General features: G+C 41.7%; 2 protein-coding genes across 5 annotated transcripts in view; both read left to right on the plus strand.

The window, feature by feature from the left end:
• Positions 1-229: 229 nt before the first annotated feature.
• LOC147310948 (interleukin-1 receptor type 2-like) overlaps positions 230-21,570 on the plus strand; it is a 29,931-nt gene continuing 8,590 nt past the window's right edge. Inside the window, exon 1 of one of the 4 annotated variants that reach the window (XM_086266800.1) lies at positions 230-376. The gene's annotated coding sequence lies outside the window, so the exon portion shown is untranslated. Of the gene's footprint in view, positions 377-9,093; positions 9,203-13,515; positions 13,678-21,570 lie in introns of those variants that run through there. The other 3 variants (XM_086266802.1, XM_086266803.1, XM_086266799.1) reach the window with 3 other exon arrangements.
• On the plus strand, positions 923-4,606 carry LOC147310949 (uncharacterized). Its single transcript, XM_086265614.1, has 3 exons — positions 923-1,172; positions 1,268-4,541; positions 4,589-4,606. The coding sequence occupies exons 2-3, from the start codon at positions 2,130-2,132 to the stop codon at positions 4,604-4,606; spliced, it is 2,430 nt and encodes an 809-aa protein (XP_086121740.1). The 5' UTR covers positions 923-1,172; positions 1,268-2,129.

A 21,570-nucleotide genomic window follows, 5' to 3' on the forward strand; every position in this document is an offset into this window, starting at 1 on the left:
GACAGAAAACGGAAAAAAAAATCACACACAACAACAACAATTGCACTTAAAATAAAGATTGTTTTAACAAGAACTAAAAAGGTGCTCCACAGTAATTGGCGTGGAAGAGATCAGTGTATGTGTGAATCACCCGAACAGCACGCTCTCCTCCCAAAGATTGCCCAACATGTTAGGACATCATTTGGCTTTCAAAATATCTCCCAAAAAGGAAATTGCCACATGTGCTTAAGTCCTCACAGAAAGAGGAAGTATGAGCTGCGAAGGACACGTCTAAGATGAGATTTTTTTGTTTCCACCTTAAGATGTTTTTACAAGACTTTCACGTAAACTAAAGAGGCGGTTGCCTTGACAGAAGGACTGACATAACAGCAGTCTGGTGAGTTTCCTGTGTTAAACAATGGTATCTAACACCATAACATCAAAACCTCTGAACTCTAATCATCCATGATGCTTCTGCATGTGTGGCACTCAACACAGTCTCATTTCTAGATCAGTGTCATGTTGACCAAAACAGATTTGGTACGAAGTCCTGTCGGTGACGTAAGCGCCAGACAGACTTTAACACATTTTTTTCTGTTCCTTCAAGAGACAGATTCAAATGATTTTCCTACTTTTAATGCTTTTACGTACATGTGCCCAGATATTTTACAAAAGCATTGCTCACTGGAGCCTGAAGTAAACCAACAGAGGACTCAGAAATAAAGAAAAAACACGTGATATTTATTTAAGCTACTTTCTTCTCACAAGCACACGCCCACAAACACGCTCACAAATGCAGTTGGCATGCTCCCTCTTAACCGGTGTCATTTAAACATGGCAGACCAGCGGCTGGATAAAGGATGGGAGTACAATGGTCAGTGTTGGGGAGTAACGGAATACATGTACCGCCGTTACGTATTTAGAATACAGTTACTGTAAATGCTGTTAAAATGTTAAGTTACATAATTTCATGAATATATATAGTTTGCGTTGAAATGTCTTTATTTGAAATGTACATGTGTAAGGTGAGAGCTAGTGTCTCGTGAGAATACCCTTAACGAGAGCACACGAGACTTTTCATGGACTGCGAGGGAGCAGATGTCTCTCATGAAGCGATTTAAGCTAAAAGTTTACTAAAAGAAAGGGCAATACAAGGACTTAAGGACCTCTTTTCAGGACAAGCAGCCAACGAGGTATTTGTCATTTGAGAAATGTTTTTTATTTGTGTTTGGACTTAATATGTGTACTGTAAAGTTGCTAATTGTTTGTACTGTTCGCTCGTGACCAGTTCTCACGGCGTAATGGCGTAATGGCGTATCGGCGTACTGGTGATGGTGAAGCTGAGGAGAGAAGGCCCAAGTAATAAACGCCCGTTTCAAAGAACCGACCTGTGTCTGTGTTGTCGTGAAGAGAGCTACAGTGAGAACTCGCCTGCTCAACACGGGTAGGAGAGTACAGGATCGCCGCGGATGACGAAACGACGCGGATCCGGTGCATCACGTCAGATAAGCAGAGTGCATAACGCATATCGGCACAGCATTAACAAGCAACGGTGGTTAGACTGAGTTAAAGCGCTAATTTTCACGTTTAAGATCAGGAGAAGCTCTACCACAAAGTGAAGTTAAGGTGGTGTGAGAAGTGGTTAAATGTGAAAATTGCAACTAAGGGACTCATCTGTTATTCTTGCTTGCTTAATGTAGAGATTAATCCAATGTGTTTGCATTTATAGTTGTTGTACATCACAAGGTTTATAGAACAAACAAGTAAATATTTAACAAGCTCACAGGTTATGAGTAATTTTGAGTTATACAAAATCTGCTGAGTTTAAAGGGCACCTTATGTGAATTTTAAAGGGGTACTATACTGATGTGAAAACTTGAAAACCTTTAGTAATGTAAATGATAAGGATTTAAGGTATTTCTAAGTACATTTACACTGTTATTGTATATTTGTGATAAGGTGATTTTTGTTGTTCTTGTCTGTTTGAAACTTAAGTTCAGTATTGAAGTCAACAGTGTGTTGGAAGACTCATACATACATTTATGAACCTTAATTCAAATTAAGTTTATTGCAACTTTCACTTACACATAGTCCAGAAGAAATCTAGTTGAAGTTTAATAGCTGCACAATCACACTGCTATAATCTCAACATGTCTAACATAAGCAGAGAGACCTGCCATAAAGATGCTGAACAATCCGCTCAAGCTGAAGCTACTGTCACTGAATCTGCAGCAGAACTAGAGGGGCTTCGAAGAAGTGAGAGGGCGCGTACCCTAACAGAAAGGGGAAGAGCATACCAAGATGAGAGACTGAAGCACATTCAACGCAAATACAAAATCATCTATGAGAAGTGGAGGTGTCATGCACGAATAGGCAAAGAGTTATTAAGTGGTGATGCTTCTAAGGATGAGTTAACTGAGCTTATTGAGAACATCAAAAGCACCTGTTCTGATGTAAAGGTGGTTTATGAGGAGCTGCGTCAAGCGCAAACCCCTGAACCAGACCTGCGGCGCAGGGTTGATACATGCATGTCATTCTCAGAATTTATTATTCAAAGAGCAGAGAGACAGCTTAAAGGTCATGAAGCAGATAAAGATGAAGAGTCTTGGCCTGATGCTGGATCTGTTCTAGGCTCAACAGGTTCTGTTTCTAGACCACTGTCTCGTCAAGGATGTAGTTCTACCCACTCTAGCAGCCACTCTGTCAAAAGAATAGAGGCTGTAGCTGAAGCTGCTGCAACTCAGGAAGTCTTGGCAGTGTTGGAGGAGCAAGAAAGGGAAGAAACAGAACTTCAAATGTTAGAGGCTGAGAACCTAGCCAGACAGCAAGCAATCCAAGATAAACGTAGAAAACTTGCACGCCTAGAAGAAGTAAAGAAGCTAAATGCTGCTAGAGCTCGAGTGAGGGTCTATGATGAAGCTGAAGAAAACATAGAAGCAACTGATTTGTCGTATGGTAGTGAAGTACTGCCAGAGCTTAGAGTCGCTGACTCCACAGTACTTCCAGTCACAACCCATTCTCTCAATGCATCAAGTCCCCCATTTATTCCTCAATCCCTAGCAGTCACAAGTCAAGCTCCTTGTCCACAACAGCTACCTCAGTCTCCTCCAGCCTCAGTGTTGAGGCCTCAAGAGCAGAATAGCTTAGATCTAGTCAATGCACTAGTAGAAGCTATGAGTGCAAACCGGCTCCCAACACCAGAGCCTGGGGTGTTTACAGGAGATCCCTTGAAGTTCAAAGACTGGCAACTGTCCTTTGAAACATTAATAGAAAGGAAGAACATCCCAAAGAATGAAAAACTGTATTACCTAAGAAAGTACTTAGGTGGCACAGCAAAGAAGGCCGTGGAAGGATTTCTTCTATTGGGCACAGAAGCAGCATATGACTCAGCCTGGAAGCTTTTAGAGAAACGTTTCGGAGACCCATTCCTAATTGGGAAGTCACTCAGAGACAAGCTGCATGCATGGCCAAAGATAGGTTCTAAGGATGCTTGCGAGCTAAGAGAATTTGCAGACTTTCTCAAGAGCTGTGAGGCTGCCATGTCTCATGTCAAGATGCTGGAGGTCTTGAATGACTGCGTTGAGAGTCAGAGGATTCTGCTGAAATTGCCAGATTGGTTGGTTTCCAGCTGGAATCGCAAAGTGATGGAAGTCAGACAAGTGAAAGCTGAGTACCCACCATTCAAGGTGTTTGTTGACTTCCTATCAAAGGAAGCAGATCTTGCTTGCGATCCAATTTCCTCAATACAAGCACTTAAGAGTGTTGAAAGCGAGAAACCAAGGCATCTACGAAGCCAAATAGTTCAAGCAAAGACTCTGACCACAACTACAACACAGAGCAGTATTACATCATGTGTTTTCTGCAAAAGGACAGGACACATCCTAGACAAATGCCGAAGTTTCACAGAAAAGACAGTTCAGGATCGTGTTAAGTTTGTACACACAGAGAAGCTTTGCTTTGGATGTTTGAAGACCGGTCATCACTCAAGAAAATGTGATAACAAAAGCACGTGTGAGAAATGCCAAAAGAGACACCCAACATGTTTGCATGACGATAAGTTCAAGGAACGTCAAAGGCCAATCCACCTAAATGCAAGTGAAATTTCAAAGGACAAGGCAGACACCACAGAAAGGACCGCAACAGCCACTTCCAACAGAGTTATTCAAGAGGGTCTAAGCACACGAACATCTTCTATCTTGCCAGTCTGGGTGTCATCTATTAAGCAGCCAGATCAAGAACTGCTAGTTTATGCACTCTTAGACACACAGAGTGATACCACCTTCATACTAGATGAAGTAGCTCAAGGCCTGAACACAAACAGAGAGAATGTCAGTCTGCGACTGTCCACAATGTCTGCCAAGTCGACAGTTATTCCATGTCAGAAAATGACAGGTCTACAAGTGAGAGGATACAACTCAGAGAAAAGGATTCCACTACCACCTGTTTTCACAAGAGAATTTATTCCAGTAAACAGGCTGCACATTCCTACCTCTGAAACAGCTCTAAAATGGCCACATCTAGAGCAACTTTCAGAAAAGATTCCACCACAGTTGGATTGCGAAGTAGGCCTTCTTATAGGCTACAACTGTCAACGAGCCCTCCTCCCAAGAGAGATCCTGTCTGGTGACGAAAATCATCCATATGCGCAGCGGACTGATCTGGGCTGGAGCATTGTTGGTTGCTCATATTCAGCAAGCGACAACAGCGATCCAATAGGATTCAGTCATAGAATCATAGTACGACAAGTGACACCAACTGTGCATCCATCAGTTCAGCTAAAGAAGGAAGTGCACTTTGCGTGCAGGACTCAAGTCAAAGAGATCAACCCACTTGACATAATTAAGACTTTTGAATCAGATTTCACAGATCACTCAACAGATGATAATCCAGTTTCTCAGGAGGACCTCCTCTTTCTGTCTAAAGTGAAAGCTGGAATAAGACAGAAGGAAGATGGCCACTATGAACTTCCGCTTCCTTTCAAGACAGACAAACCTAATCTTCCAGACAATAAACAGTGTGCAGTTCACAGGCTCAGCTCATTAGAGCGTCGACTGAGGAGAAATGAACAATATTACACGGACTATGTCAATTTCATGAATGAAATCATAAGTAGAAGAGATGCTGAGAAGGTGCCACAGTCTGAATTAGACAACCAGCCAGCATGGTACATACCGCACCATGGTGTCTACCATCCCCACAAGCCCGGGAAGATCCGTGTGGTTTTCGATTGTTCGGCACGCTACCAAGAAACCTCTCTAAATGACCATCTCTTGACAGGTCCAGACCTGACTAACACATTAGTTGGTGTGTTGTGTCGATTTAGAAAGGGTCCTATAGCCATAATGTGCGACATCGAAAAAATGTTTCACCAGTTCCACGTTGCAAGGAAACATCAAGATTATCTCAGGTTCCTCTGGTGGGATGGAGGTGATTTGGATTCTGAACCCTCAGTGTACAGGATGAAGGTACACCTCTTTGGGGCAGCTTCATCCCCCGGTTGCTCCAACTTTGGACTGAAATACCTAGCTTCACAAGGCCAAGGCAAGTTCAGCAAAGAAGCCATTAAGTTCATCCAAAGAAGCTTCTATGTAGATGATGGCCTGACAAGTGTAAGGTCGACTGCTGAAGCTATACGCCTGGTAAAGGAATCAAGAGCTCTGTGCAAAACAGGAAATCTACGGCTACATAAGTTTGTATCCAACGATGAGAGTGTGATTGCAACAATTCCACCACAAGAATATGTTCAGACCAAAGATCTAAACATGGCTCTAGGAGAACTTCATATCGAGCGAGCACTTGGAGTTCAGTGGTGTGTTGAGGCGGATGAATTTCAGTTCAGGGTGGTGGTAAAAGAAAACCCACTGACAAGGAGAGGCGTTCTCTCAACTGTTGCCTCAGTCTATGATCCACTAGGTTTCGTGGCTCCATTCCTACTTATCGGCAAACAGATTCTTCAAACACTGTGTAGAGACAAGGTAAGCTGGGACGAACCTCTCCCCGAGCACATCCAGCCACAATGGGAGTCATGGCTCAAAGATCTGCCTCATTTGGCAGTTCTAAAGATTCCAAGAAGCTACCTTCCATCAAACTTTGGTGAAGTCTCACTATATGAGCTTCACAACTTTTCTGATGCAAGCTTCAAAGGGTATGGTGCATGCTCATACCTTAGAGCGGTGAGTGAAACAGGACAGATAAGTTGTTCACTTGTCTTGGGGAAAGCAAGAGTAGCCCCTACCAAACTAACAACCATCCCAAGGCTTGAGTTATCTTCAGCTGTGACCTCAGTCCGCATTGGTGATATCATTAGAGGCGAGCTGGAGATTGAAAATGTGCAAGAGTATTACTGGACTGACTCAAAGGTGGTCCTTGGCTATGTGAACAATGATGCTAAAAGGTTCCAAACATTCGTGGCCAACCGCATCCAGCGAATAAGATCTAGCACAAAACCTGAACAATGGCGACATGTCAACTCTGAAAACAACCCAGCTGATGGAGCCTCAAGAGGATTGACTGCAGTTCAAATGAAAGAATCTAGCTGGCTGAAAGGACCCAACTTCCTTTGGCAGCAAAATCTCCCACATGAAGTGGGAATGGTGGGAGAAGTTGAGGCTACTGATCCTGAACTTCGGAGAGCACATGTTCATGCAGTTAAAGCAAGAGAACAGAATCCAATGGTAAACCGTTTAACTAAATTTTCTGACTGGTCCAGAGTGGTGAGAGCCATTGCCAGGCTCAAGAGATTTGTCAGAGAGTTTAAGGGATTTCAGTCGAGAACTAATGAGTCGACTAATCTTGAAGAACGAAGAGAAGCAGAGATCTTCATCATCAAACTCGTACAAGAAGACGCTTTCGCTGAAGACATAAAGAAAATAAGAGGCAAGAAGGAACACACTTTGAGCAGGCACAGCAGGCTACGCCAGCTGAATGCTTTCCTGGACGAAACCAATGTTCTTAGGGTGGGAGGACGGCTGTCTCAGTCAGCCTTACACCATGATGTAAAGCATCCTGCGATTCTTCCGAAAAAATCTCATGTGTCAGCTCTGCTGGTCAAACATCATCATGAGCTTATACACCATCAAGGAAGGGGCATGACCATGAACGAGTTGCGCGCAAGTGGAATATGGGTCCTAGGATGTGGAAGTGTGGTCTCCTCACACATTTACAAGTGTGTAAAATGTAGACGATACAGAAGAACAACTGAGGTTCAACAAATGGCAAATCTACCAGGAGAGAGAATTGAGACATCTCCCCCCTTTACTTATTGTGGGCTTGACTGTTTTGGCCCCTTTATTGTGAAGGAAGGAAGGAGAGAGTTGAAACGATACGGATTGTTATTCACCTGCCTATGTTCTAGAGCAGTTCACATAGAAACCCTTGACGATTTGACAACAGACGCATTCATGAATGCACTTCGATCATTCATAGCTATTCGAGGACCCGTGCGCCAGCTAAGATGTGATAGAGGCACAAACTTTGTTGGTGCTAGAAAGGAGCTTTCTGAATTGCTTGAAGGAATGGATCAAGACCGTACAAGGGCGCTTGGTTGTGAATTTGTGCTGAATGTCCCATCAGCTAGTCATATGGGAGGAGTTTGGGAACGCCAGATTCGAACAATCCGAAGCATCCTGATAGCTATGCTCGACAAGTCCGCCAGCAGACTTGACACCACAACTCTAAGAACGTTTCTGTATGAAACAATGACCATAATCAACAGCAGGCCACTAAGTGTCGAGCATCTTCACGATCCTACTGGTCCGGAACCCCTCACTCCCAACCACATTCTAACCATGAAATCATCTGTAATTCTGCCACCCCCTGGACAATTCTGCAAAGAAGATCTCTATCTGCACAAAAGGTGGAGAAGAGTACAGTTTTTGGCCAATGAATTTTGGCAACGATGGAAACGAGAATACCTGCTAAACCTCCAACAACGACAGAAATGGCAGAAGCTGTCACGAAACTTGCAACCAGATGACATTGTAATATTAAAGGATGACAGTGCACCAAGAAACCAGTGGAAGCTTGCAAGGGTTGTGGAAGCCCTGCCCAGCGCAGATGGCAAGGTGCGAAAGCTAAAGCTTCTGCTCAGTGACACTACTTTTGATAAGGGAAAACCAATCACTAAATCAGTTTTCCTTGAGAGGCCTGTTCACAAAGTAGTTACATTACTTGAGGCCACCTAAAACACACGTAAAGCTAAATGACCTACACTTAAATGTACACTCACACATCACTTCCTTATAATTTTCATTGAGGAAAATCTCTCATTTTAAGTCAATGAGTGATTTTGGTGGGAGTGTAAATGCTGTTAAAATGTTAAGTTACATAATTTCATGAATATATATAGTTTGCGTTGAAATGTCTTTATTTGAAATGTACATGTGTAAGGTGAGAGCTAGTGTCTCGTGAGAATACCCTTAACGAGAGCACACGAGACTTTTCATGGACTGCGAGGGAGCAGATGTCTCTCATGAAGCGATTTAAGCTAAAAGTTTACTAAAAGAAAGGGCAATACAAGGACTTAAGGACCTCTTTTCAGGACAAGCAGCCAACGAGGTATTTGTCATTTGAGAAATGTTTTTTATTTGTGTTTGGACTTAATATGTGTACTGTAAAGTTGCTAATTGTTTGTACTGTTCGCTCGTGACCAGTTCTCACGGCGTAATGGCGTAATGGCGTATCGGCGTACTGGTGATGGTGAAGCTGAGGAGAGAAGGCCCAAGTAATAAACGCCCGTTTCAAAGAACCGACCTGTGTCTGTGTTGTCGTGAAGAGAGCTACAGTTACTTTGTTGAAGTAAATGGATTACACAGCAGAACTTTCCTGTTTCATATTGTGGCGGGTCAGGACTGTTTGGGTTTGGTTTGACAGCTATGTTCTGTTGTTCCAGGCGGCAGAGTTACGGTTGCCATGGTTACAGGGCGACACGCGCTCTCTCTGTGACTGTGTGTTTCCTGGGTGAGAGAGCGCCTTTTTGTTGTTGTTGTTGTGCTAAGCTAACAGGCAGAATGCTACAGGCATAGCCCTAAAGAATGTAGCCTTATGGGCAGTGTAGTCCGTGTTGCAGGGAGAATGGACTGCCATACCCGTTATGTGTCTGTGAGCGCGAGGAGGGAGAAAAAGGAGAGTGGAAAAGTAGTTATCGTAGCAGAAACGGGAGCGGGAAGCATGTAAATATAATAATAACCACTGCAGCCAAGAAGAGTGCCTGACGAGCCCAGTTGTAAGTAAGCTATTACGACTAGACTGTATGCTGTGTTCATGTTTTCCTCCGAAACAATAAGTTCCGTTGGAGCAGCCTTTCAACTCCTCTCTCTGTCTCTCGCTAGCAAACTTGACCCAGACAACAAAGTAAAGCTATTTTTCGGCTACGAGCCCAACACCAGAGGTCCCTTTACTATGGTTCGGACCCGCGGACCTTCAGTAACAGTAATAAATCACAGCAATAGTACATTCACGTAGTTGTAAAAAGCATGATAATATATTAAGTAATCCAAAGTATTCAGAATACGTTACTCTCATTGAGTGACGTAACGGAATACGTTACAGAATACATTTTGGGGCATGTATTCTGTAATCTGTAATGGAATACATTTTAAAAGTAACTTTCCCAACATTGCTGGTGGGATGTGGTGAAATCTTAAATTGTTTTAATGGCTCAGTGTGGGGAAAAGAATCATAAGTCACAATCATTTCTATTGAGAGCTCCAGTAGATTTTCTTAGTGTGCAGGCTGTAATCAACTGACCTGCTGCCCTCTGTGGATGTCCACAACTGCAAACTAACCTGTTTATCCTGCACTAACCTGTAGAGCAGGGGTGGGGAACTCCAGGCCTCGAGGACCGGTGTCCTGCAGGTTTTAGATGTGTCCTTGATCCACTTGGCACCGACACTGGCACTCGAGGCCCGGAGTTGCCTACCCCTGCTGTAGAGGATTGTCATGCAACCTTTAAATAACATGGTTCGTCTACTTCAGTTTGTTTTGCAGCACGTTTCACATATGAAAAAATATAATGTCTCATGTACAGACCCAATATCTGATTTAAAAACATTTGAAATTTCCAGTTTATGAAATATCACTTAGCAGCCCCTACCTTTACATCTAACCTCTCTCCTTCCTCTCCTCTCCTGTCCTGTCTTTCTTATCTTTCTCTATCTCTGAGTGACGTTAGCTCTCTTTCTTCTCTCTCCATCTGAAATACAACAGCTGAACCTTTAGCTAGACTGTGAGACAAACTGCACACAAACGGTTAAAAAGCGTTATTTCTTTTATAATCGCTCCTCTTCTGTAACGCTAGCTAGGCGCTGAGGTACTGATATTTATGTAAATGTAGTGAGTAAAAGCAAAAGGTTGCCAGAAAAAGAAATACTCAAGTAAAGTACAGATACCTGAAAATTGTAAATACAATATCACAAGTCACCAACAGTCTACACAGTGAGTAGGCAGAGAAAAAGGGAAAAAACCTTCAGGTTACTCACTTAAACAGAAAAGAGAACATTTGCTGCGTGAGCTCGGGATATGTCTCACTGCTGAATTGTAGCTTTGAACTGGTACACATTTCTCGCAGCACATCCTGTTTGAAAATGTGACATTTACTCAGGGATTGTACTCGATGTAGGGCTTGACTCATATCTTGACGAATGGCTGTGGCTCATGGGGATTCCTTTATCCACTGGGGAAGCCCGGGTGTGGCTTCACACCTCTGTATAATTGCTTTGGGCTTGACTAAAGAGACTTTAATTGAATTTCTGGAGGAATTTTTTTCCCCTTATCATTTGTTGCTTTGATGGACTACCTCATCTCAACTTTTTGAATGGGCTCTAGTTAGGACCCAGTATGTCCGGATTCTAGGTTATCTGAGTCAAGTGCCGAATACACAGATATGCTGAAGCATGTTTTAAGGATGCCTTCCTGTGGTTTGTGTGCTTTGACATTCACAAACACGTGGTTGCCTTATTAATGCTTTAATGCAGCGGTTCCCAAACTTCTTTTGCTGGGCCCCCCTTTGTTTTACATGAAAAATGTTCGCGCCCCCCACACGCACACGCATGCATGCACAAACACATCCTCCAACCACACACACCCATATTTTGCTCCATTGCGGTTTATTTCACACCTCAAACATTTAGTAAACAATTAAGCAAATACAAGTAAACTGCAATAAATAAACCACTAACTCTTTTATGCTACGTCCGCACCTACGCGGGTATTTTTGAAAACGCAGCTGTTTCATCCACACGTAAACGGCGTTTCGAATCAGCGAAAACTGAGATTTTCCTCCTTTTTTGCGTTTCCGTGTGGACGAGGAATACAGAGTTCGTCACGCAGCGTCAAAGGTATGTGCCTTTTTTCATGTCACGCTGTGCGCCACGTTATTGTTTACATGAGATGAATTGCAGAATGGCAGATAGAGACAAAATACTGTTAATCTGACTATCTGCAGGTTTTACACGCTTACATATAAACACGCAGTTACTGTCCCTCCATTTACAAAGGCAGAGGCGTCACGGTGTGATTATTTTACGTGTAGTTTTTTTTTTCCTGTGTAATAATATTCAACATTGCTATCAATACATTTTTCAAAAAATGCCTCTCTGTGCAAAATGGGTTTAAAAACATAAACAGCTGTTTGTCTCTGATTTAGACAGGGGGTTGTTATTTGGGTGTTTTTTTACAGTTTCTCTGAGCATCTTGGGATGAATCTGCTGGGACGTCTACTCCTTGGGAAGATTGGCAGTTGTCTTGAATGTTTTCCATTTCTGAATGATCTTTTCACTGCATAATGATGGACTTCATATTGTTTGGAAATGGCCTTATAACCCGTCTAATATTGACGGGCTGAAACAGTTGCTTCTCTGTGAACATTACTGATGTCTTTCCTCCTTTGCATTGTGTTGCACTCAGCATCAAGGCAATTAAACCTCTGCGATATTGATCTTGTCCGTTAAGTGGCAGAGGGGGGTGTTAATTAATTTCAGCTGCTTTGATGTTAAATTAAATACAGGTGCATTAGAGGGGCAACAGTGAAACAATGGCATCTTCCATAGAATAGCAGAATTGGTTAGTTCACCAGTGATGCTCAGTGCTTTTCACAGATGAGAGCAGGATCACCCTCAGCACATATGACAGACACTAAAGTGTCTGGAGAAGCTGTGGAGAAGAAGGTTTTGCTTGCTGTAACATCATCCAGCATGACCGGTTTGGCGGTGGGTCAGTGATAATCTGGGACATATCCATGAAGGGATACACAGACCTTTAGAGGACAGGCAATGGCACCCTGACTGCCGTTAACATGCCGAGTCCAAGGGTCCCTCTCCACCTGCGTCTCAGCTTGAGTCCATTGATTCGTCTCTGCAAGTGTGTGAGCACAATCCTGAATCCAAGAGTTCCAAACAAACAGCCTGAGTATAAGGGTCTCTGTCTTAAATGCAGATACCTGCTGAGCCTTCTGTGGAGTTCCTACATTGTTCCTACCCCCAAGCCTACACCAGGGTCTCCTTTGTTGTCAGCATCAGCCTTCTTGTTGTCAACCACCTGCTGCGACATGTGATTGCTCCATCTCAGCTCCTGGGCTCCCATCCATCTTTCAGCGTATTTCTGTCTCAGTGATCGCTGGCTTCCACACAAGCCTCTAGAGGAGTCCCCTCTCCTCCTTCAACACAGTCTCTCACTGAACCTCCACTGCTGGCATGTTGTCCATCTGCCTGACGTGTCCCATCACCAATGCCTGTCACCACTCAAACCATTAGAGGGTTTCAGTCACTGGTCTCTCAGGCAGCCCACAGAGTTGCTTTATCTGCACGATTGGCCACCTGGCCGGCCGTACGAACCGCCATCTTCCCCATGCTTGCCTCAATGCCGAGCTGATCCCAGAACTGTGTCTTGTGTGTTTGATTTTCTGGCTCCCTGCTTTTTCGCTTTTTGTTTGTAGTCCTGCTTTGGGGTCTCGTCCTCATTAAATCTGACAGTAAGGATATACAGTTTTTCTGCTTTCTGCTTCTTCTGGCTTAATCTTTTCAATTAGAACTATAATAGCGTGTATTTTCTTTTCCGCCAAAGTAAAATGAAGCGTTTTAAACATGCTTAGGGTGAATTTAGTTCTTCTGTTAATTCATTACATTATAGACATTTCTTTGAAAGCAAAGACTTTTTTTCTTTTGCGGAAAAAAACAACACAAAGATTTCACATTTCTTGCTGAAATCTTGCAACAGTTAAATATCCTGTGAATGAAAAGTGAGTTTTCAGTCATATTTAACAACAAATATAAATGTGCTTATGCTCTTGTAGACAATATGAGCAACTAAATATATTGTTTATATTTAACATCCGTGTTTATGTTATGGGCGTTTTTTCTGGTTAACAGTTAGTGAACCAGAATAAGTTATTTTTAGTTAACATAGCAGTGAGGGATTTGATTTCGGGAAGGTTTAGCTGATTTAACGCTGTGTTGAAATGCAAAGGAAGGAGAACAGAGAGCTGAGAGGTGCAATCCAAACACACTCTTCCTCCTCTGTGTCTGTGCGTCGTCCTGTGGAGGTGGAACAAAGCTGTTGAGTCACCGGCTGGGCAGCACGTTTGAGATTCCTCTCTGCATGCAAGGGTCAGAGGTGAGATTTCCTCTCTTAGGTCTGCCGTGTCGAGTAAACTGTCTCATCCTTCCTTCGCCTGTGTTGTGCCTCGGTGTCTCTTTTTCCTAGGTGAGTCAATATTTACCACTTACTTGTTCCTAAGCTGTTTATGTTCTTAATAATTTCTGACTTTTCTGGGGCAAACTCTGCCACTGAATGTGGCCTCGGTGCTCGAATTCTTAGAAATATGAGGTCTACCATTCGCCTGTTTACTTTTTCGAAAAAGTGCGTTTGTAATGTTTACCACAAAGGAGGCACACTTCCTTTCACACTATAGTAAAGATGCCCACTGCAGCCAACACAAATGTTTGATTTTTGAGCGATGGATAGATCTCATAGAGCAGGAATAGCAATACTGACACCTTTTTTCTTGTATAAAACTGACAGATGATGAGAAGAAAAAGGGACGATTTTCATGCCAAATCAAAAACCTCACATTAAAGGAGTGATTCATTTAGGTGCATTCTGGGTGGTTGTTCAGTGTGGGTTGTACTGTGCGGTTTTCTCGCAGTTTGTCATCTCCAAAGCTTATGTAGGAGTTCTTCCTGCATTACCGTGACTGAACTTTGTCAACATTTATAACAGGTTCCTGTAGCCACAGTGCTGTTTGTTTTGTGTGTTATCAGTACCCTGCACAAATATACCCAATGAAGGCTTTGATGACAGGAATGAGAGATTTGATTTAGGGAAGGTTTTTCTGATTTAATAATGTATTGAAATGCATATCGTCAAATCAGTTCAAGAGTTACACAGAGAGGCATTTGTTTGTCATGTTGTGCGGATATTTCAGCTTCTGTCCTTCCCCTTTAGACCTTTCTACCTCCCTCGGGAGTTTGGACAGTTATTTATAACTGTTATTTGTTTTAATCCAAGAGCAAATGTAGATGGCTGCTGCAGATGTAACATATGCACAGTGGTTTGGCTAGAAAATAAGAAAAAGTTGTGTGGGACTTCAGTCATTTTTCTGTTGTGTTAAAACAGGTTATTGCCCCATGTTTACATCAACTGTACATTGACTCTCCTGCTAAGAAAGAGGACACTGGATTTATTCTTTAGCATTATAAATGATGCATATGGGGATTAGTCAATACACTTGGTTCAGCTCTATAAACAGCAGCTTAAACACCAAGCTTGAACTGTGAACAATCCACCTGCAGATGTATGAGAGGGTGTCTGGTTGGGATATTTTCATAAACAATAGCCTATGAATATTTCTGTGTTGAAAGAGCAGGGTGATGAGGGATAGGCTAGACTGATGCAGGAGGAAATTAAGCAAATTGTCAAATATTAGTATAAGGAGGAGAAAAGAGGAAATTGAAGCAGGCACAGCTTGCTTAAGGCAGGGACTGCAGGGAGTGTACACAGTGATTTGACAGCAAAGGGAAAAAAACAAAACACTTGTAGGCTTCAGCTTCTCATGTGGATACGCAGTATAATCCCTGAACAAAATCTTGTAATTCTGGAGCATTCATCTGCATTCCCAAGCCTGCAGTTTGTTCGAGTTTAATAATAATAATAATAATAATACATTTTATTTAAATAGCGCCTTTCAAAGCACCCAAGGACACTGTACAACAGATAAAAACTGGAAATATACACAATGATAAAAATAGAAGATAAAAGTTAAAACATACAGAAATTTAAGAATAGGCAATTTTAAACAGATGAGTTTTGAGGGTGGACTTAGGTGAGTGGCGGCCGGTGAGTAGCGGCAGCCAGTCGCGCCAGCGTTCACTCAACCGGAAGACCTGGCTCATTCACAGCTGTATGTTACTGCTGCTCTTAGAAACTGTGTTTACTTGGACATTTAGACCCTTCTACATTATGTTCTCTTGCATGTTTAAGGTAGATAGCTTAGAGGAAAAATAACAGAGCCACAATAGAAAAAAACGAGAGCAGCCTTCTCACTGAGGATTTCACCTCAAACCAAAAAGCACAAACAAATTACCATTTCACACTACCTGCAATATTGTTTCCACAATGTGAAAAAACACAGTCACACTATTCATGTTCTCAGGCTCGGCTGAAGGAAGGGTAACTCCCGTTGCTTTCCCTTTTTCAGAGCTAAATGAGTCATGTATTTTGATAACCTCCCACAAGCTCCATGTCTTAAACTTAAGCCATTAACCCTTGTTCAAGGATGGCACGGTTTCTGCAGGCTAGTTTTAGAAAACTATTCCATCACTATTTCTGAGACGTCTCCCTTTGCGCTCTTAAGGGCTGAAATGTCATTTATATTAGAAAATTCCCACATTGTTCGTCTCTTATCAGGCCAGCAGGGATGGTCATCCTCACATTTCCGGGAAGGCTTCCTCATACTGCATCTTTAATTTAAAACAGAATTTCTCAGACATGGTTAAAAATAACTTGGTTTAGCAAACATGAGAACAAGATTCAAAGTGTTCTTAAGGACAGCGTGTTTCCTTTCAGCTTGTGAAAATAGTCTGATCTGATGCTTAACAATCAAGAGGCGTGAGCATCCTGAATTAGAGTGCAGAAAATTCTCTGGGTGCAAATAAAAACCTAAATAATTAATAAATATAAAAATACAGATATTTGGTTAGGAAAGGCTATGCAAACCATGAAATTCAGGTGGCGCTTGAGAATGCAAACACTATTTATTGGATTTAAAAGCAGCAACAGAAGGTAGAAACTTGGAGGTGCAAGAACAGGCGCACAGATTCTCCTCCTCTGCATATTTTAACAAATCCACAACAACTATACAAAGGAAAATAATCCAAAAGTCTTAGGCGTTATTTGAGCACACTAGGCTGTGTGCTCAAAGATAAATAAGTCATCTTTATGACTGACCTACAGGGTGTGTCAGTCTTGTGAGCAAGTTGTTACTTTTATTGCTGGTTGATGCGATTCATTGAAGATCTGGGTTTCAATTCTCCATTGAAATCACATCCTCTTCCCCTTAAAATAAAAAAAAGTTTGTTGTTTTAGCTTAGCTAAGGACTTTTTCATCATTCTAGGAACATGGAAATGTTAAAAAGCTGACATTTGCCACGTTTCTCCAAAACATTTCTGCGCTGTTCAAACTATTCACAAGATGGGGTTAAATGAGGTTAAAGGCAAATTGGAGGAAGAGCAAACTGAAATTGAGTAAACATGAACATTTAAATGAGTTAAAATACTGCTTAGAATTTTTTTAAGGACAAACTTTAGCAACTTAATGTTGGTTTCGACTGATCAGTCAGTCAAAAAGATGAACCCTGAGCAGTGCTTGAGTATTGTGATATTTCCCTTCCTGAAGTCCAGAGTTTGTCTCCTACAGCTGCGAGCTGTTTGTTAACAGCAGTTGAAAGAACATTTTGTTGCTGTTGCACGTTTATCTGAATCACAACCGGAATCTGTATGTTTATGGTGACGCATACAAAGTTTGCAACCTCTGTTTAAAGCCAATCACTGCTGAGCTCACTGCTGTTTGTTTCCACATCATCCTTGATTTTAAATATTTGACTGCCCTACAGAAAGCACTTGTTGTTTCAGGCTCGTGCAGTTTTAAGCTGCTACACCAAACCTGCTGACAAACTAATTTAATTCCAACATAACATGGAATTGAAAGTAAAATCCTGAGCTACGCATGCATGTAAAGTGTCTGTCTTTTCCTGAGATGTTCGTGTTATCAGTACCTTGCACCTGTGACCGCTCTTCAGTGTATGTGGCAATCGCTGCCCTATAAACAGATGGACAAAGTTCACATGACTGAACAGATCTGTAGACCAAATGAACATTTAACCAAATGTAAACAGAAAACAGACGCTTGTTCCTCTCTGTCAGTTTGCTGTAGCGAAATTTAAACATTGCACAAATTTGGTCCGTTAGCGAGGCCCATTTCCCAACAGCTTCTGTAAGTTTTCTGCCATGCAAGCATTTTCAATAACACTGCTGTGGTTTACAACATACAGCTTGACTTTGTCCAATGAATGCAAACAGAAAAGGTCGTGCTGAAGATGATTAGCAGATTTTATAAACTGTAGATTATTGCTTTAAGATATCTTAAGATACGAAATGATTTCCAGCAGCCTTGCTCCTCTTGCGCCCTTCCCTAAAGTGGTTATCAACACTATGATAACGATATTCTCATCAGCCATTCACTCCTTCCACCATCTGTTCCCAGAAGCAGACATCTTTAGTGCTGCTTGCTCTGGAAAAACTGCATCACTTTCTTGTTTTGTGCCTTGACTGAAACTTAATCGGGGAGGTTTAGATTCAAAATGCTTTCTGATTAATTCATCCAAAACTTTTATTATTATTATTATTGTTATTATTGAACTCTAATGACATTATTCAGAATAGTCATTTATCTTATAGTGGGTCTTGGTACAACTGCTTAGTATTGGTGTTTTAGCTCCTGTCCCTTTAAGTCATTTTTGCTCTGATTGGCTACCCCTTGCAAACAAAAGGTCTGAACAGCAAGCGAGTGGATACACTGTGATCAAAGGCAGATTTGTGTGCCTCACGCCGGATTCATGGTCCTGTGTTAAATTGACTGAACGAGAATAGATCGAATTGAAGAGAAAACTTCACTATATAGCCTTTTGGCAGTGACAATACAAAGTAATGGAGGTGCACGATACACAAAAGTATAAATACTGTCATTGGCATCTGTGAAGGCTACATCATATGGGAGGTCTGCTGTGAACTGTGCATGGTGAAGCTAGCATGTCACAAGTCTGTCATAGCTGTGTGGCCCTTTGTAGATGGAGTGTGATCTCTGAATAACAGTCAAATAGCTCCCAGCGAATATTAAACAGTTATGAGCTATTATAGATGATCCCTTTCTACCTGATCTTGAAGATCTTAAAGTAGACCAAAGACTGAAAAAGAGTTTATCTCTACTTTTGTTTTACTGAGAACTATATTTAATGTGAGCTTCCACAGTTATTACAGAGTATTTATGAGGGGGAAAAAGCAAAATAAAGAGCATAAGGTGTCCGCTTGAAGTTTATTATTGACTGTAGCTGTAATAGTGCATAAACTGTAGATCTTGCAACACTGCCAATGACAAAAATGATAGAGAATTTCTCTTCCAAAAACCCAAATAGTGCTCAAAATAGGCAGATCTTGGCTGGGAAACCTGCTTCTTTCCTGCCAGGAAGCAATATTTTGAGCTGCACTGATTAGCCATTGTCTGCAGTTAAGGATGTTTCCAGTAATGTGTGAAAGTGGTACCAAGATAAGGTGCTGAAAAGTGTAATATTACACAACTATAAATCTATTTGGAGTTAAGGTGGTACACCACCATTTCACAAAGAGTGCATGTGTGGCTCTGAGTCATTCAAAAGTACAGTAAGAAAGAAAAAGTTAAGCGTCATCTGACTTTTGGTAAACATGAGCTCAGTCTGAATCCACTGCGCAGCCAACCTCTGGGATCCCTGACCTGCCTGCTGGTTTACACCTCCGGTGACTCACTCGTTTCTGTCTTCTTCAGCCTCATGTCTGCAGCGTGACCCGATGAACCAGTTCACTTCTTCCCACGCTCGCCCCTCTCTGCCTGAACTTGTCTAAATAGCTCAACTATGCACTGGAAGCAGACACAGATATTGGGTCTAAAATGAATTAAAATTCAGCTCTCCTTTTATACCTTGAAAATATTTTTTGTTTAAATCTAAAGACCACTTAGCCAACTTTATTTTAAGCCGTGCTTATTTTCCATTATTTGTTTTGCTTTTATGAACAAAAACTGAGTGAATATAAGCTTTAGATAGATGGAGCCTGCTTTTGCATGCCTGTTTCTCACAGTCAAAATGTTGTGAACCTTTTCTTCTTAGAAACGAGATTTCTTCAGAAGAGCTTCTGCTCAAAACAAACAACAACCACTTGAAAAGTGCACGTGTAATCGAGATCCTGTGTGGTTTGCATGCAGTGTAAAAAAACACAAGCCAACAATAAAAGCACTAATATTAGCCAAGTCTCGATACCAACCAATATTGCCTTTGACGGTTGGCCTGTGAACCCAGGATAACACTTATTGAAGGCACTGGCTTGTTTTTATCTGTGGTGTCACACTGCATACTGGTTACATTTTTCCCAGAAAGATGTGAAACATTTTGATGAAACAAAACTAAACAAACACCACTCAGTGTTAAGACACGTTCACAGCGTTCACTGGAGCCCTCTTTAACCACAAGCAATCTCCCATTCATTATAGTTTTCCCATCAGCAGTAGCTCTTCCTGTATCGTGATACACAGGTGAGAATTTTGAGGTTTCGATCATTTCCTTTCCTTCTTCCCACAGCAGCTGCACACATTTCGTTGCTACTGTGTTCTTCTAAAAGCCTTTGCTTGCCTTGGTGCAGATTGTCAAAACTTACCATACCGATTTGTGATATTATGTACCAATTTATTTCTTTTTACTTAAAATTGCAAACGACTCAAGATGTGCTGATAGATTCATTATCGGACCATCGCGAAACATCGGGTAGACAATGCAATGAAATCATGGTCATATACACTAAAAACAGTTTCTGCCCCAAAGCTGTTAAAGCATTATAAACGTTTTTAAATTACTACTGATGGGAGGGGGGGACAATATCATGAAAGCCGGGACTGGCACACACATTTGTTTAATATCTGTCATTTTTTTAAATTTATATTTCCTTTTATTTTTTTCTATATTTTATCACCTTTTCAACACAGGAAAGCACTGCACTTGTTTTGTGTGAAGTTTCCACACTATCTGCAGCTACAGACTCTGCGGGTGTGAAGTCACACAATGTTAGAAAAAAAATCTGTCATTAAATCTCATCTGAACGTGACCTCATACAGAGTATTACAGCTGCTGTTTCAACCAGTTCAAGCATGTATGCTAAACTACTATTCATACAGAGTTTCAGAAGATGGGTGGATGAAGTCGGTGGGGGTGAGGGGAATTTATGAAACAATTGAGATTTTATTTTAACTGCTTGTGTGCTGTTAATGACAGGTTTCTGTACCATATTTAGGAAAGCAATGTTTTGTTTTGTTTTTTCCTCTGGCGCTTTCCAACCACATCCATGCAAATAATTCAATAGGAAGTTAAAACCAGCAGTAACAGTCATTTTGGATCAAACATGAATGGATCTGTTAAGATGTTAATCACTCAGTAAATCAGCATGTTTGATTCAGATCCATGTAGAAAATGTACCGAGTAAGTCACTCCTTACTCAGTACACTCATGTCTGCCTTCTGCTTTAGTCGTGTACTTTAATTGTAACTGAACCTGATGACTGGACTCATGACTGGACTGATTGTGTAATACCAGTACTAGTTCAGTGAAAGGCTGGTAATATGTAATTCTAAGTTAAATGCCATTTTCTCTGGTCTTCTATTGGTTTTAATAATTGCCCAGACATATGCGTAAACCACACTGAACTGATGAGAAAACCATGCACATTTATGCAAACTCATGAACTGATGTCAGCCAGAAGAAACAAGGTGCTCAGGTGTGAAAAAACCCAGATGTTGCTTCTAACGGCACTTAAAGCTGGTACTGAATTCCTGGGAAGATTTTAAATTTTATTGCTTCTTTATTAGAAAATGTCATATGCTGGGCTTCAACTCAGATTCTCTGGAACTTTCAGTCACAGGAGCTGATTCAGGGAACTAAAAGGTCCCTTCAATCCACTGTTTTTACACATGGGAACTAAGTTACGGTTACTTTCACACAAAAGCTGGTGAAGCAAGACCATCCCTCTGGCTTGTTGGGAGGTGTGGGCGTGTTTATTTCTGCTTGAAAAAGTAACTGCTGGGACCGTAACATTTTACTTCTCTGATTCACTGCCGTGGTTGTAACAAGCACTGCACCTTCTTTACATTCGCCCTCGCTCTCACTCGACCACACCCTGCCCTTCTGTCTGTGTCCCTGTCGCCTCCAGAATGTTTTCATAGAGGTGGCCATACAGGGGTGACACACCATAAAACCAGAATTTCCAGTTTTAATATGCTGTCGGCAAATATAGTTTACTTGAAAA

The sequence above is a fragment of the Aulonocara sp. 'chitande type north' Nkhata Bay genome, linkage group LG16, assembly GCF_057382095.1.
Source record: "Aulonocara sp. 'chitande type north' Nkhata Bay isolate Kocher_YH1m ecotype deep benthic linkage group LG16, A_spYH_male_GT1.1, whole genome shotgun sequence".
Taxonomy (NCBI): Eukaryota; Metazoa; Chordata; class Actinopteri; order Cichliformes; family Cichlidae; genus Aulonocara; species Aulonocara sp. 'chitande type north' Nkhata Bay.